We start from the raw sequence: 22,060 nt of genomic DNA on the forward strand, positions 1-22,060 counted from the left end.
TATGTTGCATGTGATAACGACCACGTGACAAAGCATTACCAACAGTCACCCTATGAGCAGCCTTTTTATTTCCTTCAAGCAACAGGACCCGAGCAAGTAAAACCTCTTCTACAGAGGCTTGCCAGCTCAGGACTTCGCCGTTAACTCGATCACCTCATTATGACGGCTACTATTCTTGGTTTGAAAGAAGGCTCTTGTAGTCATCCTTTGAATTCTTATCTCACAACCCATTAATATGACGACATTTTAATGGTAAAAGGTAAAAAAAAGGTAGAGTAACTTTATTTATATGCGCTTAGATTTAAAGCTAGAAGCTTGTGGAGCCGGGTAATCAAACAAATATTTTAATAGGAACATAAATTGTTGTGTTTTAATCCATGATCGTATCTATGGGTTAGAGAGACAATGTGGAGAAACGTTTATTGTCTAATGAAACAATAAGAAGCAGTTATGAACCTCCAACAACCGGTTCTTATAGGTCAAAAGTTTGACTCAGTAACCCCGTCACGCTGCATGCTCATGTAAGGAGTTCATTTCAACGGAGGGTTAAATTACAGGCTATATGTGGCCACTACGCGTAATAACACAAAGCATCGTTTATTGTAAAAATACAACATATTTTAACAGTATCTTATCAAGATGATTAAAAACTTACGACGTTAAAATCGTCGTAAAGCTAACTGTAACATTAAACTATTATATGCATTGCCAATTTGAAAATCTGAGTTCAAATTGGGTCCTATTAAAAATATTACAAAGACTGAAAGCGCGAATTTCACGACTATTTCGTTAACAAAAACGTAATTTTCTATTCCTTAAATGTTTCCAAAAATAGCTAAGAGTGGTTACTCATTTTCATTTTTTTAGCAAACAAAGCGCGCGAGGCGCGCGCGATAAATGGCCTGGAACTGCGAGGAAACTCGCGTGTTCCGCGTCTTTTTGTACTGTACCTGAGGAAATCACAAACAGATCGTAGTTTGTTTCGTTGAAAACACAAAGCTTTAATAATAGCATCGTTCAACAAGAGGTCAGGCCTTCCCATTTTTCCATCAAAATTTCATGGAAAAGTGTAGAAAGATTTGTTCATTACAATGTTGGTGTTGGATTAGGTCCTTCCAAGACGTAGTAAAACGGGTCAGACTGGTTTTCTGTTTCATCATACTCGCTACAGTCAGAGTCTATAACGATTTCCAGGTCACTCAATCGATACTCAGATGAACGGTCATTTGAGCTATCATGAATTGTATCACCTTCAGAAGAAATGGTCCTTAACTTGTCAAGCTCCTGTTGGGCTTCTACACTCGAGTCAGACGCTTCTTCGTTTTCACCCCGATCTTCGGCGTCAAAATTTTGCGGAGATGACGACAATGAGGAAGATTGTGTGACAAAATCACTTCCAACAAAGCTTTCTGTCTCTTGTAGTGATGACGACGAATTTGAATGACAGGTGCCAGTCACGACGCCCACTTTTGTTTCATCCACTGGAAGTCCTTTCTCTCCGTCTAAAGCCCTAGTCTCCAAAAGCAGTACCTGTTTTGAATCCATTAACTTTATATCACGCTGTTTTGAGTCGAGTGAATAAAAGTTACTTTTATTCGAGTTTTTCGTTGATGCTCTATGTAGAGAAATTCCTTTGCTGCCTGATGGTTCAGATCGGCATCGCAGCCTCCGCTTTGAACGCAGAGGTGTTGAGTCACATCCATGATGCACGTTTGAATTTGCTGGTGTGCTAACATCACTTTCATTTGTCGCAGAATCAGAGGTTGTCACTGGTGTTTCTGAAAGTAACTCTACGTTCTGGTAAGGGTGATTCGCACCAGACGGTCTAGGTGTCGCTCCGTTCAAATCTTGGTACAATGTGTAAGAAACCCGTCTTGGCAATAAACTTCCCCTCATGGACCCCCTGAGGCTTTTGAGAGTCTCATACAAGTTATTGCCGCCGTTGGCGCTATCTGACCGAGTATTTTCCACTATCGGCTGATAGGGCTGGTCGCAAGGAATTACGGCGTAAGGAGAAGGGTCTGAGTGATTGACAGCTGTCACTGGCGTTAAATCGAGACTGTTGTCCAAGCCTCGTTCGTAAGTTGGATTCCCTGTGAAGTAATAAAGAATATCTTGGTCATCTTCTCGAAATACCAACGTCAAAAGTAACTTGCATTTTTTTTTATTTTCCACTCTGAAAAAGTTTATTGCAGATTTTAGTTTCATCTTAATTTCATATCAATAAAAAAACAGTCTTACACACTAACCTATGCTGCGGCTTCGTTGTGTTCTTTTCCTGAAATTAAACAGAGACGCGATTAGCTATATATGTACGGGTGGTCAATGATATCGTATAGAGGCAAGATAAATTTTGCTGCATCAGAAAAGCAGTTACTTTAAAGGAGTATTTTGTTGAAAATTAACACTGACTAGAAATTTACCAAATATTTAGCAAGTGATGGCATTATGAAATTCATGTATGTTCTTAAACTCGGTAGACCTGTACCTTTCAAAAGCTCTATTTTCACTTGACCCTTATAACCTGCAGCTGCATTGTTTTTTAGGGCTGGGAACATTGTTCTGTTGTTCGTTCTTTAGTTCTCTCGACCAACCATGTAAGACGTTGCGAACGCTGCAGTTTCCCCCTTAAACTATTAATTGTTAAAGTATCAGAGCTCCATTTAAACTAGCCTTGCTAAACTGGACACCCTGTATAAATATTGATTTGATTTAAATTAAAAAATGAAAAAGCCCGAGGGAGGGGGTACTCGGAATCTTTTGTGTGCTGAACCGGACATTCCTGTCAATCAATCAATCAATCAATCAACTTTATTTATCCACAACTTAAATATTTTTATGAATAAATAAATACAAAGAAAGGTTCCCTTATGAGCTTTCACAAGCTATAAATGTTCGTAGAAGGGGAAAATGTACCTTTTTGATCCGTCCAGTCCTTTTTTCTGACGACAATATTCTTCACGAAACAACCAGCAGGCGATAATTATTATAAGCAACACTAGAACGCCATAAAAAGCTCCCATAACACCTGATGTCCATTGCCATGGAGAACTGCTCTTGAGTTTTCCAACTTTATCCGTTTTATCTGTTGGCGCTGGAGAGCTTTGCAGTGTTGTTGTTGAATTGATATCTAAGTCATTCTTCACTGTGATTTTGTTATGATCAGTAAGATCAGATTTATCGTAAAATGATTGAGTAAAGTTCATTTGATGTGGTTTTAATGTTACTGTGGAAGAAAAGGAGAAGAAAAAACATTGAAAAACATTGAAACTTATCTATTTATCTATTAAGAATACGCAAATCTGAATGGTTCATTCGTTGGAATGAAAGATTTTCATTCATTTTGTTAATTCTTTGTATAATGATTTTGTACTGTACTGCGCATTTGATCATATACACATATTAATTGGCGCATTAACACGGGAGCACTTCTCAAAAGCTCGGAATTAAGAACCACCTTAAGCAGCATAATAAGCAGCATCAAAGGAAAGTACTGCTCGGTAGCTTTCATGTGAATGGTCACACTTTAGGATTTTAGCAAAAGACTCAAAAGTTGGAACCACCTTGTACAGCAAAATAAACAGCACCACAGAAAAGTACTGCTCAGTAGCTTTCATCTGATTCTTTCACATACAGACTCTAACTTTAGAGAAAAATTGCACCACAAAAGCTGTACTTACACAAGCGTGCGCCACTGATCTTTAGGAGAAGACAAGCCTGAATTTCTTCATTGGGAGGTTGGCCTCGAAGTCTCATACTAAACCCCGAGTTTACGAGGCAAGTTGCTTGCAAGGAAACGAGGAAGCCTTTCCACTTTGAGGTATTTGAGCTCAACTAAGAAATAAAATAGAAGACAAAATATTGCAGTAAGTCACCTTCATATCGATAGCAAGTTGTGAAAGTTCGTCTTTTGAAAAAACGAGTTTGTTATTGATTAAGATGCCTTTAGAGCGGTGCGCCAAAAATCGACCATGATCAGTGAGTTATTTCTGAGATAGCTATCCTTCTTCCATCCGTTTTTGTGATGATTACATTCAAAGATGACGCGCGTGGGAAAAATATTCTGAAGAGGGAGAAGCCTCCTTCACAGTTTGGGTTAATTGGTTCTTGACGCTTGACGATGATATGTTATTCAGTAAGTGACACAGGCAGACTCGGAAAAAAATCCGAGTGCTCCTATCAGGAGTCGAACCTAAGACCTTCCGATTACTAGTTCGGATGCTCTACTATTGAGCTACAGGAGACTCGTGGGAGCTAAGGCCATAAACTAGGTTCATTGAACAAACCTGATTCATGTCATATTTACAGCTTGTTTAGAAAGTAATAATTAACAGCTTAAATCACCTCAAGTAGTAACATTTTCAAACTAGTTTCACTCCAAGTGTTTTGGCTCGAGTCCAGTCTCCACATTCTCCTCCACCGTCCCTTGTTAAAGTATAACGAATTGCGCATGTCAGGCTTGCAGCTGATCACCTCCTGTAACACATGCTCAATGCACACTGAGATGCGCCTAACGTCACTGGTGTTTGTGAGCAGCGCGGGGCCTGGGGACTCATCACAGCCGCGAGGTGTACCATGGTGCTTGCCATCTTGTACAGTAAGATGATATTTACAGCCTAAATCATAAACAAAGCGAGAAAAAGATGTAAGCTGGGGCGTGTTTGCTTTTAATCTTGTAATTACTAAGACTACGAACAAAAAGTGTGCTAAGCTGGATTTTGAACGTTTGTGAGTCCAGCATCCGTTGGAAGTCTTGGAACGAGGCCATTCCGTTGAACGCCAACTTGATAATTTATTAATTTATATTGCGCTTTTTAACATGCCATGATCAAAAGCGCATCACAATATTAGAATATACTAAATATGTACATAAACTAAATTTAACGATAACAAAGTAATTTAAGCGCTAAAGGCTAAAAGCTAACTTATAAAGATATGTTTTAAGGCAAGATTTAAAAGTTAAAATAGAATCAATATTGCGCAGGCTTGCTGGGAGCGCGTTCCACAGTGTAAGCGCAGCTACACTAAAAGATCTGTAACCAAAGGATCTTTTTCATTTTCCCACTCCTGACAAGTGTCGATAAATAAGGTTCAAAGACGCATTTGGTTCGAAACCGCTCTTCATATATTTTACGCAAACGGAAACGCAAATGACATAGTTTGGTCTAAGAATCCCATCCAAAAATAAACCCGACGCGTTCCCCCAGGTTTCCATCAATTTTAGCAATGACGTACGAAAATTAGCGGTTAGATAGCCAACACAGTCATTCTCTGTTTCATTGTCTGGGTAGATTACAAACGGCTGTGTTTTTTCGACTTAACGCCTTGTGTTAGGAAGTGGGTGTTGAAAAATGTCTGAATATTTTACCTTCAGGGGAAATCTCTACCCTTAAATCATTTTTATCATTTTAAGCCCATTATAAGTTAACCACTACCATTTAGCTTTCTTCATGAAAGTGAATTATGTATTCTACTGATACACGTGAAAGTAAAATTATAGTTCGTTTGTTTTTTGTTTTGTTTTTTTCAAGATATTGACTTAGAAAAGACAAGTGATGGTCATTCATGTGAATTCGTATCAGTTACAATGAGTATGACAGTTTCTCTTGTTCATTAAAGTGCTAAATCACACTCCAATGTTTATGTCAAAGAAGAAATAAGCGCCCTTTTCCAAAAGCGCCCTCCCTTTAACAACCAGAGTAAATTAGCGCCCTGGGCCCGGTTGCATAAAGCATCTTAAGTTAAGACGGATTTTTCTGCAGTCGTTCCCTGTCTTCCAAACGATTTTCTCACGCTCTCTAACTCTTTTTATTCTCTATCCTCGTTAAACTGCCTTCAGCTAAGTGATCCAATTTAGCGTTCGAGAAAATCCTTTGGGATGCAGGGAACGTATTAAACGACTGCTGAAAACTTGGGGCGCAGGGGATAAATTGAATCATTACGGTAAACAGTGGTAAACGGGTTGATTGCCACGACATTTTCAATTTTAAAAGCTATCATTTCAAACCAAAATGACCAAGACCCTTCATGATGTTTTCAGGTTATACCAACACGTTTTGTAGCCATGTCTGGGATAACGTCAACCAGCGGAAAATTTGGTCCGCAGATACGACGAACGGAGACTGGTTTTACTTTCGTTATTTTTATAAATTTGCGTTAGTTCAAAAAGTCGTTTTATAAAGAAAAACGTAACTTTTTGGTTTTTTTCTTTGATATTTTTCTATACTTTACATTGATCCGGCACTACTCTCTCGGACTTTTAATTGAAAACCGGCCAGGCTCGTCAATGAAAATCAGCCCTCAGTGAGTCGTACTGTAAATCACTTCGGTCAAAGTTAGTTACATGTACCAACTGATATGGACTGTCACAGCCCCAATGCGATGATATATTGCCTCCAAATTTCCCTGATTGCATTACTGAATGGCTACGGAATTATTGCCATTGAGACTTTTGAAGGATATCTAAAAGCGTGATATCAAACAAACGTATATACTAATTACCATCATCATCCATTTCGCCGATTACAGTCTTGTCTTTTCAGCCGGGTAAAAAAAAAATCTCTTTATGGGTTGACGTTCTTTTCCTCATGATTTCAGCCAAGATTGTTTTTTTTAATATAATAACGTCCTTTTTTGGGCAGTTATCGAATAAAACCAGCCGTATCGCAGTAAATCATCCCAAATCGGCTTTGTTGCCCATATTAGATTATAAAAACCGTAATTGAAGATCGATAAGGGGTTAATAGCTCCTTTCGCGCGAATTCTCTTCTACGTGCTTTCCTTCTCGCGTAGTTTTTAGACTCTTTACACTTAATGTACAAAGAAAGGAAACGCATTGAGCTGTTGTAAGAAGTTTGACGTTTTTCAGGTACAGCATTGCTACAACAAAAATGTCGTCCAAGAAAGAAGATGCGTTGTCACGCCGAATTCCTCCTAAATTGTTCACGTTCGCTTTTTCAAAAAAAAAGGAATTTACCGGAAAAGATCAGAGGTTATCCAGCCTGGCACGCCCAGGAGTATAATGGGATTTTGTGGTGTGGGCGATTTCCTATTTTGGTCTATTAATTTTGCCTGTCGGAGCAAGTACAAACAGGCTTAATTTCCATCAGTTACATGAAAGAAATACTGTAAATTTCCAGAGTTTGAACTGACTTAGCAGCCATGAAATATCAACCATATTATACCATGCCTGGGAAATAGCGGACGCCATTGTTGTCGGGAATACTTTCGCGCGCATTTTCTGGCACCTTCTTGAAAATTATAGCGCCTGGCACGAGTGCCATAGTTGTTCAGTTTATTCATTACCACTTTCCCTTGGTGAAAATAAAACATATAATCTTGAGTCTAGGAAACTTAAACTACAGTAATGACTATTTGATTTTGTATTCATCTGTTATAAATCTATCAACCAACACTCTATGATATAAACAATAAACAAAAGAACCGGAAGTCGCCCTGAGTTTTAAATTGCAAATGTCATGCCTAAAATAATTTATTTTATTTTCGATAGCCAAAGTTTGTGCAAACCTCGGTAACCGCTAAAGTGCAAACACGGCATTACTTTAGTTTCTATATGACAACAACAACAAACTATAAACTAAGCATAAAGATATATGTATCAAAAAACACACACGCAAAGAATTCGACTTGTAAATGTATCAATCACGTCTGTGGGTTTTAATAGGGTTAAAAGGATGAAACATTTCTATGAAAAGTGCCATCCAAACACAACACATGAGCACGTTTCTGAGATATTCTTTGTTTCTCATTACGTTGCAAAGTAGATTTTTCGCATTTTCTATTTCGACTGTGTAAGGGTGAAAGTATAAAAGCAATGGCAAAACATAAGAGAATTCACCTACCAGGAAACGTCCCACGGTTTAGATAGTGCACAACATTTTCTTGTTTCACACATCTTTCTTCCTGTAGTAGAAACGTTGATTTCGTAGAATTGCATCGACAGTGTAGCGATTCTTGATGCCTAGGGCATACTCTTATATTTTCCACGCTTGTAGCTCCATGCTTCGCGCAAAATTCGGCGGCTTTTGTTGTAGACGTGCAAATACTCTCATTCCCATCTCCCACAAGCTCGAAGTGATCAATCCCACTGGCATGCCGATAAATTCTTATCTTCCTCGCCAGGGTCAGGTTTTTCACCGTAAATAGAAGAAGGATAAGTTCAAAAAGCGCGAAATACATGGCATTGAAAGTAAAACTATTTTAAAAAGAAACCTAGGCAGAAATCACGCATTGAAGTCAAATGACACTCAGAATAGAATAGAACCCAGCATGGTTTGGTTAAGGTTTAATTAAGGTTTGGCTAATTAAACCGGAAACGGAGACATGCGTTTCGAATGTCATACGTGAGAGTAACACAATCCATTTAATTAATCTGATACTTGTTAGCCTGCAGAATAGAACAGGCGTTATTTTTTTTTTTGCGTTTTTCAGGCGAGCAGAGGCAAGCACGAGGAAATAACGCCTGCTCTGTAGGCTAGATACTTTTCCCTCCGAACAAGCAGATTTCGGAGGTCACGGGTAGCCTCTCACTGGCCTGTCTATTCCCGAGTGTATACCGTCCCGCTGGAACTGAAACTCCATTAAATTGCTTCAAATAGACCGTCTTTTATATCTTTTCAAGCCCGTCCAACCTGTATTATGACCGGCCATGGTCATGGTGTTAGCCAATCATGTTTTTCCATGTATTTTTCAAACTTTAATTTTAGGAGCCGTTATTATATTTTCCTTCAGTATAGCTCTGGCCCTGAGGAAGACTAATTCTATTAGTCGAAATATTGGCCACTAATAAATCTGCCCTTTGCCGTAGTGCCAGCCTTGCATTCAGTTTTGTATTTTCACGTTCAAGTGACGCCTGACACGAGGTCTTTCACAAGAGAGATCCGGCAAAATTACCAGCAAGTTTAATTCCTGCGTTGTGTGGACCTCTGCATTCAAAAGTTTTCGGCCATGGTCAGTATAGGCCAATCCCCGGGGGGTACTCCCGAAAATTTTCGATAGGGGTGTGCCGCGAAGGTTCTCGAGCCCTGACCCTATTTAAGGGCAAAGAAAGGGTAAACGGATACCCTTTTTAAGGATCGAACCCGAAAAATGACACCCTATTCAAGGGACTAATGTGCACGGATAAACACAAATCTCTATGAAAATCGCTTTTCTAATACTTCAGCGGACACTTCAGTTTTAAAAAGCCATTTCTTTTTCGTAAAACGTAGCGCTTACAAGCTTCAATTTAACCGATACAATTTGGGTACCCTATCTAAGGACTAATCCAGGAACACGTTGCTAAATGAGGAAAAAATGATACCAGGGTCATAAGCTCCTGATGATACACTATTTAAGGACTGAGAACCTCAAAAACCATACCCTATCTCACGCGCGGCACGTACCTATATAGCCCATATATGGGAGTACCCTCCCCGGGAGGCCAATAGACCCTTCTCCCAAATGGCGGCAACAGATTTGAATGAGTTAAAATTGAACTGAATGAAAAACTGATACCAGCACGGGAAAGAGCACACTTACTTTAGTAACCTTGCAGAGTTTCAGTATATTAGGTGTTATATCAGCTTGGGAAATGTAAGATGAAATTTGACAAATTTACAGACGTTTGTATGACTGGGGGCATACGTCATACCCCCAGTCATACAAACCTCTGTAAATTTTTCATTTTTCAACTTACATTTCCTCAGCTTATATTACACCTGATCTGCTAAAACTTTGCAGGGTTACTGAAGTAAAAGTGCTCTTTCTAGTGCTGGTATACGTTTTTAATTATTTTGACTTATTTTAATTTTCACCCGCCATTTTGGAGAAGGGTCTATACAGCTTTGACTGCTGGATTATACATAGCCGGGCTGCGTGGCTAGCTGGCGTAATCTAGGAGGGGTAGGGGGAACGCGGGGAGTGACAAAAAGTGAGTTGGGACAGCCCCCTCATTTTTTTAGCCACGGAGACGCTTCCTGTTTCATTCCTATTCCGTGGCCATTGTTCTCATGTCAAACACATTATTCATGGCAACAGATAAGAAAAGCATCGTTGGTTGGTTGGCTGATTGATTGATTGATTGATTGATTGATTGATTGATTGATTGATTGATTGATTGATTGACTTATTGACTGACTGACTGATTGATTCCAAATTTACGCAGACACCTGTATGGGGGTAGGCTCGAAATCCGCCGCTCCCTCGGGTCCAGCTCTCCTCTTCGGCGGTGAGCGTGGGCTCATTTCCCGAACAGCGGGTAGTAATCGAGCCTAGGATGGGGGAGGAGCGGTATACACTTATCTCACGGTACAGCCTCAGAGCATGTCTTTCTGATTTGACATTGTCAAATATTGTCAGGGAACTGAAAGAACGTTGTCAGCTACCGGTAAACGAATAATGAAATATTTTTTTAAACCTTGAACATGGCATCTGTAGTGATTTTAAGGCCGGTCTTCAAGGGGAAAAAACCCAATCTCGTAGGGCGCCAGGAGAGACTCTGGAGAATTCGAAAAAATTTAAATTTTTTGATTGGCTGCTCTGTATAGGCTCCGCAACGGCTTCCATTGTTTCACCGCAGAAATCCTGCAGTAATAAAATTTCAGTATCCCAGAGTCTCTCCTGGCGCCCACCCGCTGACCGAAAAGCCTGAGGACTCTGGGTACGAGATTGGAAAATACCCTTGAAGGACATGCCGCGAAGACCATCATGTTCCGATTAAAAGCCGGAGAAGAATCATGGGAATTACGTGACGAGCCAAAACTGAACGTTTGTGAGGGAGGCTATCGGGGCTAATGATATGGTAGCCTGATTCTAAGACGGTCCAGGTCGCTCGCGCCCACACACTCGGGAGAGAGTGTGTGGCCGCCAGCGACCTGGACCGTCTGAGAATCAGGCTAATGATATGATATGGTAGCTTTGACACTGAAACCATAAAGGCGAAATTAACACCCGTGCGAACCGCCCTTTTTTTAACTCGCACAGTTTATTTTTCACGTTTCTGACAAGTTCCCTCTAAAATCTGTGAGTAGGGAACAGTTTGCCGATTTGCGTCTTTGTGTATTTCACTCGTATCAGTCCCCGTATACCTCGTAAAGGGGAACGGAGCTAACTTAGGAGACCGGCCAAATCGGTGCGGGGCAAAGATATGATTGCGTGGGCGAAATGGAAACTGGGGAAGTTGAATACACTTTCGCCCGCTAAGGATGGTACGGGTGATTGACTCAACCACAACCCAGGCGAGGCAGAGTTACTCGTTCACAACGCCTACGGTATACGGGCCAGCAATGCAAAGGCAAAATGAATCCGTTTTTAACACCGAGTAGGGCTGTGTCCCGGGGCGGGGGGTACTCCAAAAAAAATTGGGTAGGGGTGTGTGGCCCGCTTCCCAAAACCCTTACCCTATTTATGACCAAAATCTGCGATTTTCCCTACCCTATTTATGACCTGAAGTAGCTTCTTCTAAAAAAAAATCGAACCCAGGACTAGAGTGCAAAAATCTATACCCTATTTATTACCAAAATGGCGGCAAAATGGCTAAAAGCGATACCCTATTTATGACCAAAACAGCCAAAAAAAACCATACCCTTTGACGCCGCACATACCTATATAGTCCATATAAGGGAGTACCCCCCTCCCCCGGGGGGGGGGGGGGGGCTGTGTAGGCTGGGGTAGGCTTGCTGTGTAGGGACTGTATGCAGGGACATTACAATTTGTTGTTCAGACCACTATATGTTGATTATATCACGTATTTTCGCCGAATTCTATACCTGGCAGAAGGCCACTGTGGGCATTACGCGTGCGTATGTCCTCTTTTCAACCGACGTGTAAATAATTCATTGCTGATGAATGGCACGCGCCAAAATCTTATTGGATTACTGAGAAAGCGGGGGTTTCCCTTGTGGTCCGTAAATGAAAATTGAAAGTGAAACATTTCGTCAGATCTATTTTGAGCAAAATATTGCGATAGTTTATTCGTTATGTCATCTTTATAGATCATATTGATTTGTGCGTCCAGTGAATCAATCGACAAAAAGTGATGCACGCGATAAAAGATTTTTTAGCATATTTCGGTTCGTCACGCAAGGTTAAAACTGTGAAGAGAAACGAGACAAATACTGTCTCTGTTGATTGTAGATACGACGTATAAAAGTTTCGATGAAATGAGGCTGAACACAGAAGGCCTATTAAAATGCAGATTCTCGTGAGCGCAACTCATTGTTGATGTTTCTCAGTATTGTTTTTGCCAGCTGCATGCTAAGTATTCTTAGAAAAAGGGGTTTTCCCTTTTCACGCTCCGTTTGGCATCGCAACCATTCATCAACTTCCCTCGTTGTGATTCATTCTCCAAGAAATTGCTGTAGTGTGCAGGAAGATGAACGTTTTGCAAGCCGGGATTTTAGTCTTTCTCGCTGTTTCTTCCCTGAGAGGTTCTTTGGCAGGAATTGGAAAACCGAAAAAGGCGAAACAGTTGCTTTCTTACAATCATGACAAAAAGGAATTCGTTCTGGATATGAGTTGTTTGGTTGAAATCTCAAAGCTTGACGCTCCGATTAAGGTGTTAAGTGCTGTTGGAGATGTACGAATTGGCAAATCGACTACCTTGAATCTTATCCACCATTTTTGGGACGAAGACAGTTCTCAACCCTTCGATGAAGTCTTCGAAACAGGCGGTACTACGAAGCCTGTCACGCACGGAGTGTGGGCATCAATCCTCCCAGCAAAGACCCCGGATGAAAGTAACGCAATCTTGCTGGATGTGGAGGGACTCAATCTTGGCGACGATGCTGTCACGACACATTTCAGCTTATTTACTGCTCTTGTGTCTTCAGGGGTTCACGTGTTTGCTCACGATTTGGTACAAAACCACGTTTTAGATTTTCTCTACCATATTGCACGTCACACCGAGTTCATATTCCCGGAAAAGAAGTTCAACAATTTTCCTCACCTGGGGTTGGTAGTGCGGGGATCCCTTGAGACCCCACCGGGGAGTACCCTAGAGGAATACGTCCAGAATTTTCTCCTGGGAATGGACAACACGGACGGTAAAAACAGCGAACGGAAAGTGATTAGCAAGTATTTTTCAAGGGACAAAATGTCTGCCACTCAAATACCGTACGTACAAGATGTCACGATATTCAAAGACATGAGGAAGCTACGACGGAAAAAAGATTTTTATCCTGTAATCGAGTTACTTCGGAAGCAGTTCAAAAAGTGCCCGCCGAAAAGTTCTTTGGAGGGCAACCGTTTGATGAATGGTGAATCGCTTGCGAGGTTTGTGAAAGATCTCTTTCATGCCATGAGTAATAACAGTTGGATCGATTTTTATGATGTGTACAAAACATTCGAAGGGCGCATTTGCACAGAGGCCTATGGCAAGATTGTGAAGCCTGTTTTGGATCAGTCTGCAAGCGAAATTAGCGGCAATTTGGAGAAGAAGATAGCGATGTTCGCGACTAAATGCGCTTTAAAGGAAAACGTTGAATCTGCCAGAGATGACTTGCTGGCAGCTGAAAAGAAAGCAAGGGAAATTGAAGAGATGAGGAGGAAAAAGGAAGAAGAAGAGGAAAAGAGGGAAGCGATAGAGACAGAAATGGAAATCGTGAAGGAAAAATGGCAACAAGAAAACGAAGAAAAAGAACAAAATTTGAGGAAAGAAGTTGAAAAGAGAGAAGTGCTTGAACAAGAAAAGAAGAACATGGAGAGTGAACTTAATCGCATGTCTCAGTATCTTCATAACCTACAGTCCAGGGACCAAGGGGGTGGTGGTGGGGGAGGTTTTGAGCAGTTTCTGGGCTCTGCGTTTGGCGCTGCGTTAGCCGCGGGCGCGTATTTCTTCAGCGACCAGCGGTTGAAGCAGAATATCACTATTCTTCCTCACTCTGAATACGACATTGTCAACCTGACGGGAGTGGGTTGGAAGTGGAACAAGGCAGCACAGAAGAAGTTTGGCCTGGGTGACGCGGGAAGAGGGGTAATTGCTCAAGAAGTCGAGAAGGTTTACCCTTGGGTTGTAATAACCAGAAGGGATGGCTACAAGCAAGTAAACTACAAGATGCTGGGATCAATGATACAAAAGGCAAAAGAGACTGTTATTGCTCGAGAGTTGAAGAGCAATAAGAAACCATTTTAATTTGGTTTTAAAAATAGTCAATGCTTAAGAATTCGACTTGACACGCTGCAATGCCTCTCTTGGCAACAAACTGTCGCTACTTAGAAATTCCTACCAAGTGAAAATGCAGGCTTTTCCAAAACCCTAGTTGGCTTATTTTTGTAGTCTGAACGACATTTTTGTCTGTCCAAAAACAAAATAGAATTGTAACTGTAATCCGTAATTTAGATTGTAAGCAGCACCTTCCTCTTTTTTTGGTTGCATTTTTCTCTTTGTATTTTCATTTCTTTCTTGTAATGTTATACTATGTTGAATTGCTATACAAATAAAGCCTAGTTATTACAAAAAAAGGGATGATAATTTCCTATGTTACGAAACTTTGAAGCTGAAGAAAATTGTACCATCACATTTAAATCCGAAAATCTAAGGTGATCTCTGGCTTGGCTGAACATATCTTAACCGCGTGGAAACCAACCGTTGAGTAGCCTCGATCTGTGTTCGCAAACTAGAATTAATTTGAGAGAGGGGTATTGAAAAAAAAATATCAAACTGTGAATTGCATGGTTAGGAGTAAGAATCTGCAGTGTGTAGGTGCCCTCTGTACCTCTATATACAATTGACATCTGCATATATATTTGGAGATGAAACATTGTATAACAAGATAGGTCGTTCTCCTGGATGAGTTCTCTCATCTTTTCCTTTGTATAATATTGTCATTTAATGGCCGATGGCCGTGTCGTGATATGTCATTAATTTACATTTCGAAAGTTTAACTTTAAAATCATTTCTGATTACAGCTTAGGAAAAACTCATTTTGTTCCATTAAACAAGTTGTCAGAATTGAGCTAAGTGTGGTATACGACGAAGGAAAAGGCAACAAGCCAAGAGAACGAGAATAAAACTGAATTCCTCTTCCCTTCTTCTAGTAGTCCTCTAAATTTCGTTTGTCCTTTTTTCATTTTTTCTTTCTTGTTCGAACTTGTTCACAGGCTGCCCCCACTATAATAGCATCAGATTGTTAATAAGATCTTGGTTTGATTATTTTACTAATCTGTCTGCTCAACTTTAAAATAATATGGATTCTCGTTCGTGTCAGCGGTTCCCTCCACCTTGCCATGCTCTTCAACTTTGAAATAATATGGATTCTCCTTCTCAGTGTCAGCGGTTTTCTCCACCTTGTCATGCTCTCCAATCAGTACCAGATATCCACAGTCGTATCCTGGCGTGTCCGCTGTCTGGATATGATGACGTAAAAAAACATTTGTTTAAGGAAATATGCAAAATAAAGCATTCAGCTGTAGCTGTGTGTTGATGTGTACAAAAATTCTTATTTAAAAACATGCGTTTGTTGCCTTTTCGTTTGTTTGTGGACAAAATACTTGGCCAACGATACTTAGTTTAATAGTGTCAACGCTTTTTGAGAGTTGAATAATCGGTGTTCTGCTGGTTAAAGCTACGAGAAGATTCCAGTCCTGGTATTAACTATAATGCTAGTTTTTTTTTTTTTAAACAGAACAGAATAACGTAATTTGCAGCATATTGTTTCTCTTCACCCAGCTGTTTAAATGGGTACCAGTGATTCAAAATGGATTGAAAATAGTATTTTCGAGGAACAGGTACCTCTTCGCAAATAATTCACAATTTGCAATTGATAACGGCGAACCGCTTGGGAAGCCTAAACTATAGAGCACGAACCAATAAAAACGAACTAGAATCTCTTCCAGAAGGGAGTAGTAATACTCCTAGTTTCGTCATCCTGGTGAAGCTGTGTTGTGGTTCAGCCAGGTGGGTGATCTGTGACACGAAGGCATTCTCCGTTTACGAAAAAGGCTTAGACATTTTTATATCAATATCGCGACAATCATGCAAAAGTGATTAAAACGTCGGTTCACTTACCGTAGCTTGTTGTTGTTTCACGAGTGAGTGATAAGCTGGCAAATTCTCCTTAGAAGTCGTTTCATTCTTTCTAAGATCTTGGTACATTGTTGGGTTAGTATACACCTCTCCTTCGTTCCAGGCGCCTTCAGATGTATTCTTGGTGAGGCCCTGGTACGCAGGTGGTTCCCATTGTCTGTCCTCTGTTGGTTTCCCATCACGCTTCAGGAGCTGGTAAAGATTGTTCTGCCCTTCGTAGACGTGATCCTCCAGTTTGCCTTGGTCGGTGATTTGATTCTCAACTTCAAGAAAGAGAGTGTAGGTCCGTTAGGTTGCATACAAGCGCAGAACTGATTTTCTTGTTATAAAATCCAAAATTTCTCTGACAACGAGATTCACTTACAATAAATGCTTCTTTCAATGATGGCAGGTGTTCTTGTGCTGTGGGTGATAAGAAAATGTTCGATGTAAAACAGCAAATGTTTGGAAACTTTTGAAAGTAAAAGAATCCGGATGCAGTTACTAATAGATTCTTCAGAGCGTGCATACATCTATTTTAATAACCCGACACAATTTGAGAACTTTCAGTTATCTTACCACTGTTTCCGTTTTTTCAAGTAACATACTGTGATGATACACAGCGCGGCGGCTGCAAGAAGAGCACAGAGCACTGCGACAACAGTAACAATTGTCCCTTCACCACCACCCTCACTTGACTTGTCTGAAAGTTTCCCAGCCCCACCCGGCTCAGTAGGCTCTGTCGGCTCAGCCGGCTCAGTGGGCTCGGTCGGCTCAGTCAGTTCAGTTGGCTTGATCGGCTCCGTGAGTGTGACGTCATTTGTGACGTAACCAGTTGTTTGAGTCCCTGGCAACGTGATTGTTTCCCGCTCTTTTTGGGTTATGGTTGAATCAATACCAGGACTAGCTGCTGTTGACAGTTTCGTTGTTGTTATCGGTTTTGCTGTTGTCTTCGGTTTTGTTGTTGTTGTTGATTGTGGTGGTGGTGTGACTGAAAATTAACAAATAGAAAACAATTTCAATAAACCGTAAAAACAATAAGAGCTAGAAAGTTGTTCATTTAAAGCAAATTTTCGGTACAAAAAATATAATACAATTTATGGTCAGTCAGCATTAATGTTACTGTTTTAACTGTCAATGTTTTAAGAAGTCTTCCGAACTGGAAAATTAAATATTTTAGTTTTCGATATCGTTACATCATTGTTTTCCTTTTCCAGTCCACACCTACTGATAAGTCTCCATTTTCAAAGGTCTTTCTTTTCGTTCGTATTCGCTTGGACGGAAGGTATAACCGTATGCAAAGTCTCCCTTTTTGGGAAAAAACGGCCTCAAAGTTCTCCGCATGCGAAGTTACTCCAAAGAGCTCAAGGATCGAGAATTTACTTTGAAACCAATTAGCAATTATTTGAGTGCTACCGCGCGTGCTCAACATCCCACATCTGTCTCTCACCCTAGTCGTTTCAAAGGCTCAATTTCCGGGGGAAGAGGGGAGACAGGGTATATCATGTTTTAGACGGGGAGGCTCCCCGTGTAGTCCATTTTTGAGGGTACCCCCTCCCCTCCCCCCCCCCCTTCCGTACTCAATTTCTACCCCTTTTAAATCAAACCTTGACTTTCTATTTCAATCTGCAGGCGATTGTATCTCGGATAAGGACAGCATAAAGCTGGCAAGCATTGCAATTCGTCTACCTCAACAACCACCCCATCCAACTTTCGCCGTCTTCTAAGTGAGCAATTTAAACGGTACACATTATGGCTTCGCGGAACGTGTCGCTTAGCATAGCACCATTAGGCATAGTCTTTTCAAATGAAGCCTTTGATTACCTATTTGAGTTCCTGCAGACTTGAACATGGAACACGCTTGGAAGTAGCCGCCATGTTTCTTCTCCTTGCATGAAAGGTTGATGACAATAACATTTCCAGTAACTTGTGAGGCCGCCGTCTCATTCCACTTTAAAACAAAGGTACGAAACAAGTGGTGAATTTAAGTTACTGAAATTTATACGGTGAAAGTAAGCGCCAGTCAAGCCATTTTGACTAGGGTGAAAACTCTATCAATCCACTCGGGGGGACAATTTAATAGAACCCAGTAGCGATATCTAACTGACTCATGAAGACGCATAATCGGTTTTATATCGCAAATATGATATGATACACCCTAACTTATTACACGTGGATGTCAGAAAGGAATAAATGCTTGTCTTCATTTATATGCTCTTGTCTGATTTCTGAATATGAGTTATGTTTAAACAAGTGCACCCAACCTTTCATATCGGTGTATCTGGATTTATTCCATGCCATAGAGAATACAGCCAATCCGAAAGCTAGAAACCCATTGCATATTCTGCGGTACGCAACGGGTAGTATTCCACAAAAAAAATCTCGGCGTTCCTCGCGGCCTACAAATTTTCCCTGAATACTTCTTACCTTTTGTTGAAAGGCTTTATTTATTTATTGATTGATTGATTGATTTTTTATTTATTGTTTGCAAAATCACATTACTTACATTACTTACAGTACGGGCTAAATATATCACTAGACAATACAATATTCTACCTACAATGCAATGCTTTCTGGTTACTTACGTTACTGAACAAAACAGGACTCTACTTACAATTCAATACATACTGCCTTAAACATAGCAGTAACTAGATTACCTACAACTTACTCACTACTAAAGACAGGAAAGCAGTAAGAAAAGGACGAATTTTGTCACTGGACAAAAAAAAATTGTACGTTTTCGCTAAAGGCTTTATAAATTTAATGAGCAGTGCCTATTTATATTTTTTTATTTTTTTTATCAAAATTATGTACTAACTTTCAAGAAACGTTGCCAATCCGTTGAATATTTTTTTTCACTGATTGTATCTGCTGTTAAAGTATTACAGAGTGACGTTTTGCTTTAATTCAATGAGTTGCATGGGATAAATTAGTTATGCAATTTGCTTTCTCGTGGTATACCGTGAATCTCCCACTGTGACTTGATTTTTCTTTGTATACACTAAGAAAAATCAAGTCACTCGTGGGATATTTCACGGTACACCACTCGAAAGCATTGCATAACTAGTATTTATTTGTGAAGAAAACTCAAAATTTCTTAACATTGCAAAACTACCAAGAGAGGATGAAACTACGTAATACTTCATTTCGTTTTTGAAGGAGCAAATATGTCGTTAAAAATGATATGGGAAAAAAGATCAGCTAGCATTTTTGTAAAGCCAGCAACAGCTCGTAAATTCGGGGTGGGGGTGCGGGGGGATTCCGTCCTCTAAAACTTTCTGCACGTTAAATTTTCAGCTAAGCATCCGAAAAGATCAAACAGTATTAGCTTACACAAACATGTCTTTGAAAGGACACATAACGATATGGGAACACAGCAGACAACATTTAAGTATTTTGCTTAAATGTTCCCCTTTGGAACCCTTGTCAAATGGTTTACATAGTTTACCTGTAAGAAGATATCTTTCTTATTTTTGCTGTCCCAAAACGCTTTCTTGAAATTCGTGATATTTTTCCATCCACCATACCCCGAGTATTGCACTCTTACTAAATCACACGAATCGACATCTTTCTTCTGGCAAAATTTAATTTTGGGATTAGATGAGCCTTGCAGGTTGATCACTGGTAGATTCCAGGGCTTTGCTTTACAAGGATCTTTATGTTTAGGGTCGTCATCATCATCATCCCTATCATCATCGTCATCACCTTTTCCCTTCATCTCGAGGCGCGGACCACATCCTAGAAAAATGATAACCATTAACTCTTGCACTTCAACTTCAAACACAGGGAACTAAATCCACGGAATTGAAACATAAAATGAATGCTTAATAGATTCCTTTCAATGGCCATACTGTAGGATCTTATCCAGGGACCCAAAAGTTAGAACCATCTTGTACTGCGTAATAAAAAGCATCACATGAAAGTACTGCTCAGTAGCTTTCATTTGAATGGTCACACTTTACGATTTCTTGGTTTTCATTATTATTTCGTGACCAGAGATTAATAAGTAAACTTGAATCATTATAGATTTTTCCAACACCCTACTATAGACTAATTCATATAAATCACCACGGCATGGCAGTTAGAACTACGAGGGCCAGCTCTGTGTGACTGGGAAAGTTAAGAAAGACATCTGCTTGGTTTGTTTGCCTCGTCTTCAGGTGTCACTGAATTTTCCTTGTGTGAAAAAAGAGCGGGAAATCAAAAGTAATGACGAAATGCGCAAATTCAAACGACTGCACGCTTACTACGCATGACCAAGTAACAACAACCGCGGACAAGTAAGTCATGAGTCGAGAAAAATTCTAGTTTAATATTTTTGTCAGCTTCATTCTTTGGAAATGGGTTATACCGATGTAAGTATGTCAAATTTGATTATAATAACTGCAAAGCAGGGTTATTTTTTTTCTTTGAAAATTGAAAAAATTTGCTAGCCGCGCACAACCCGCGCGTACTGCCCTGGGGACGAGATTGAGCCGCGCAGGATCAAAGTAATGGATTCTCACGTGCGAGACTCGCACGCCCGTGGACCACGCGAGTTCTTTATCAACACGATAACATTAAAAAAGATAGGGGAATAAATAAAATAAATAAACAATGAAAAATAAGGCTGTTGCAGACTTTCTCGATTAATCATGCTTACTCAATAACTAATAGATTTTATGTAAAACCTCTTTTAAAACATGTAAAAACGAGCAGCACTTTCCGCGATAAATTTGGAGCACTAGAGATTGTATTTACAAGCATCCACTTCAGATTGTACGAGGAACAAGAATCGACTTAACTTACCTATTGACCCCTGGCCAAAGACATCCAAGTTTAGCTCTGACACACTCACACATTTACCCAAGTGCGGTAAATAAGTTGCGTAGTTTTCCTCACATTGACACATTTCACAGCAACTGCCAGAAGACGCCAAACATACGGCCCGGGTGTCGGTTGACTCAAATCTCTTACAGACGTCGAGGTACGAGGATCCTTGACCACCTGAACGACATTTGTTCACTGCAGTTTGGTTTGGGTTTGTAAATTTGTCGTTGGAAAGTAGTCTTGTAACGTTCACTCCTGCTAAACTGCTAACAATTTCTGCAAAAACTAGGAGTGCCAGAGTTAACAGTAATTCCAGTTTGCTGGTCTTCATCGCGAACTTGTTTAAATCTCCACCTACACTCCTTCACCTATATTCACCTGATCTCATCTTATTGAGATCATTTATTGAGCTAACTAATATTTCATTGTTTGCTGTAAAAATAAACAATGATGACTTGACATGATACGCCTTTTCCTGCTTGTTTTAATTTCATATTAGGTAACTCTATTTCAAGTGGATTTGTCTCGCGATGTCACGCTAGTTCAAAGTAACATTTCTTAGGTGATTCACATTTGCGTTACCCAAATCTCATTTAAAACTAAATCAAAATCTAAAAGGAATGAGGCGAAACTTCAGTCGCTGTAGGTTATGATATTATCTTTGGAAGCTACATTGAACGAAGGTGGTGTTTGGAATGAAAATGAACAGCATCAATTTTCCAAATTTAGGTGAGATGAAACGCCCCCTTCCTGTCGCCAAATACCCTTATTTGTCCACGCAGTTTGCTTAGTCATGCTGGTACACACTATTTTAGGCCATCTTGTCGCGATGACACGATAAAATGTATTTCTTTATCCACGGGGAACCAAAAAGCTCTCCACTAAGAAACTCGATTAAAAAATGTCCGTTCGTTCCGGGCCATGTTGGAATTTGGAATTGCTGGTGTTTGGGGAGGGAGGAAAACTGGAGAACCCGGAGAAAAACCCTCTGAGCACATGTGTTCGAGTCCAGGAATCAAACCCGGGCCACATTGGTGGAAGGCGAGTGCTCTCATCACTGCGCTACTGATAACGATCCCATAAATAATTGCGGATGTAGCTACTCAAAACGCCATTGAAAAATATTTGAACTGAGATTGCAGATGGTCAAATTAACTGTTCAGATCACCTCACTTAATTTTTCATAAATTCCATCCGTTCATTTATAATTAGGCTGTTTGCATTTGGCTTCGATACCATTAGGTGTGC

At 40.2% G+C, this 22,060-nt stretch overlaps 3 protein-coding genes across 3 annotated transcripts; 1 reads left to right on the top strand and 2 right to left on the bottom strand.

Moving 5' to 3' along the window:
• Window positions 1–581: 581 nt before the first annotated feature.
• Window positions 582–8,300, bottom strand: LOC146485863 (uncharacterized). Its single transcript, XM_085102849.1, has 6 exons — window positions 7,863–8,300; window positions 4,345–4,616; window positions 3,681–3,834; window positions 2,917–3,226; window positions 2,250–2,278; window positions 582–2,093 (listed from the first exon to the last, which is right to left on the bottom strand). Exons 1-6 carry the CDS (start codon window positions 8,197–8,199, stop codon window positions 1,087–1,089), a joined length of 2,109 nt encoding a protein of 702 aa, XP_084958975.1. The 5' UTR covers window positions 8,200–8,300; the 3' UTR covers window positions 582–1,086.
• Window positions 8,301–12,281: 3,981 nt separating this feature from the next.
• Window positions 12,282–14,954, top strand: LOC146485864 (uncharacterized). The gene has a single exon (XM_085102853.1). The coding sequence runs from the start codon at window positions 12,374–12,376 to the stop codon at window positions 14,129–14,131; it is 1,758 nt and encodes a 585-aa protein (XP_084958979.1). The 5' UTR covers window positions 12,282–12,373; the 3' UTR covers window positions 14,132–14,954.
• On the bottom strand, window positions 14,084–21,212 carry LOC146485865 (uncharacterized). Its single transcript, XM_085102855.1, has 7 exons — window positions 20,792–21,212; window positions 19,452–19,741; window positions 17,828–17,954; window positions 16,583–16,994; window positions 16,389–16,426; window positions 16,007–16,287; window positions 14,084–15,345 (listed from the first exon to the last, which is right to left on the bottom strand). Exons 1-7 carry the CDS (start codon window positions 21,141–21,143, stop codon window positions 15,157–15,159), a joined length of 1,689 nt encoding a protein of 562 aa, XP_084958981.1. The 5' UTR covers window positions 21,144–21,212; the 3' UTR covers window positions 14,084–15,156.
• Between the last annotated feature and the right edge of the window lie 848 nt (window positions 21,213–22,060).

This window comes from Pavona decussata, unplaced genomic scaffold (genome assembly GCF_977016875.1).
Source record: "Pavona decussata unplaced genomic scaffold, jaPavDecu1.1 SCAFFOLD_24, whole genome shotgun sequence".
NCBI classification, from domain to species: Eukaryota; Metazoa; Cnidaria; class Anthozoa; order Scleractinia; family Agariciidae; genus Pavona; species Pavona decussata.

Coding starts and splice junctions, on each gene's coding strand:
- LOC146485863 (XM_085102849.1), bottom strand. CDS start 8,199: ATGTATTTCGCGCTTTTTGAACTTATCCTTCTTCTATTTACGGTGAAA. Junction 3,835..4,344: donor TGAAAATGTTACTACTTGAG/GTGATTTAAGCT, acceptor TTTATTTCTTAG/TTGAGCTCAAATACCTCAAA. Junction 2,279..2,916: donor GGACTGGACGGATCAAAAAG/GTACATTTTCCC, acceptor GTTTAATTTCAG/GAAAAGAACACAACGAAGCC.
- LOC146485865 (XM_085102855.1), bottom strand. CDS start 21,143: ATGAAGACCAGCAAACTGGAATTACTGTTAACTCTGGCACTCCTAGTT. Junction 19,742..20,791: donor CTTTGGCCAGGGGTCAATAG/GTAAGTTAAGTC, acceptor TCATTTTTCTAG/GATGTGGTCCGCGCCTCGAG. Junction 17,955..19,451: donor AGAAAGATATCTTCTTACAG/GTAAACTATGTA, acceptor TTTGTTTTAAAG/TGGAATGAGACGGCGGCCTC.
- LOC146485864 (XM_085102853.1), top strand. CDS start 12,374: ATGAACGTTTTGCAAGCCGGGATTTTAGTCTTTCTCGCTGTTTCTTCC.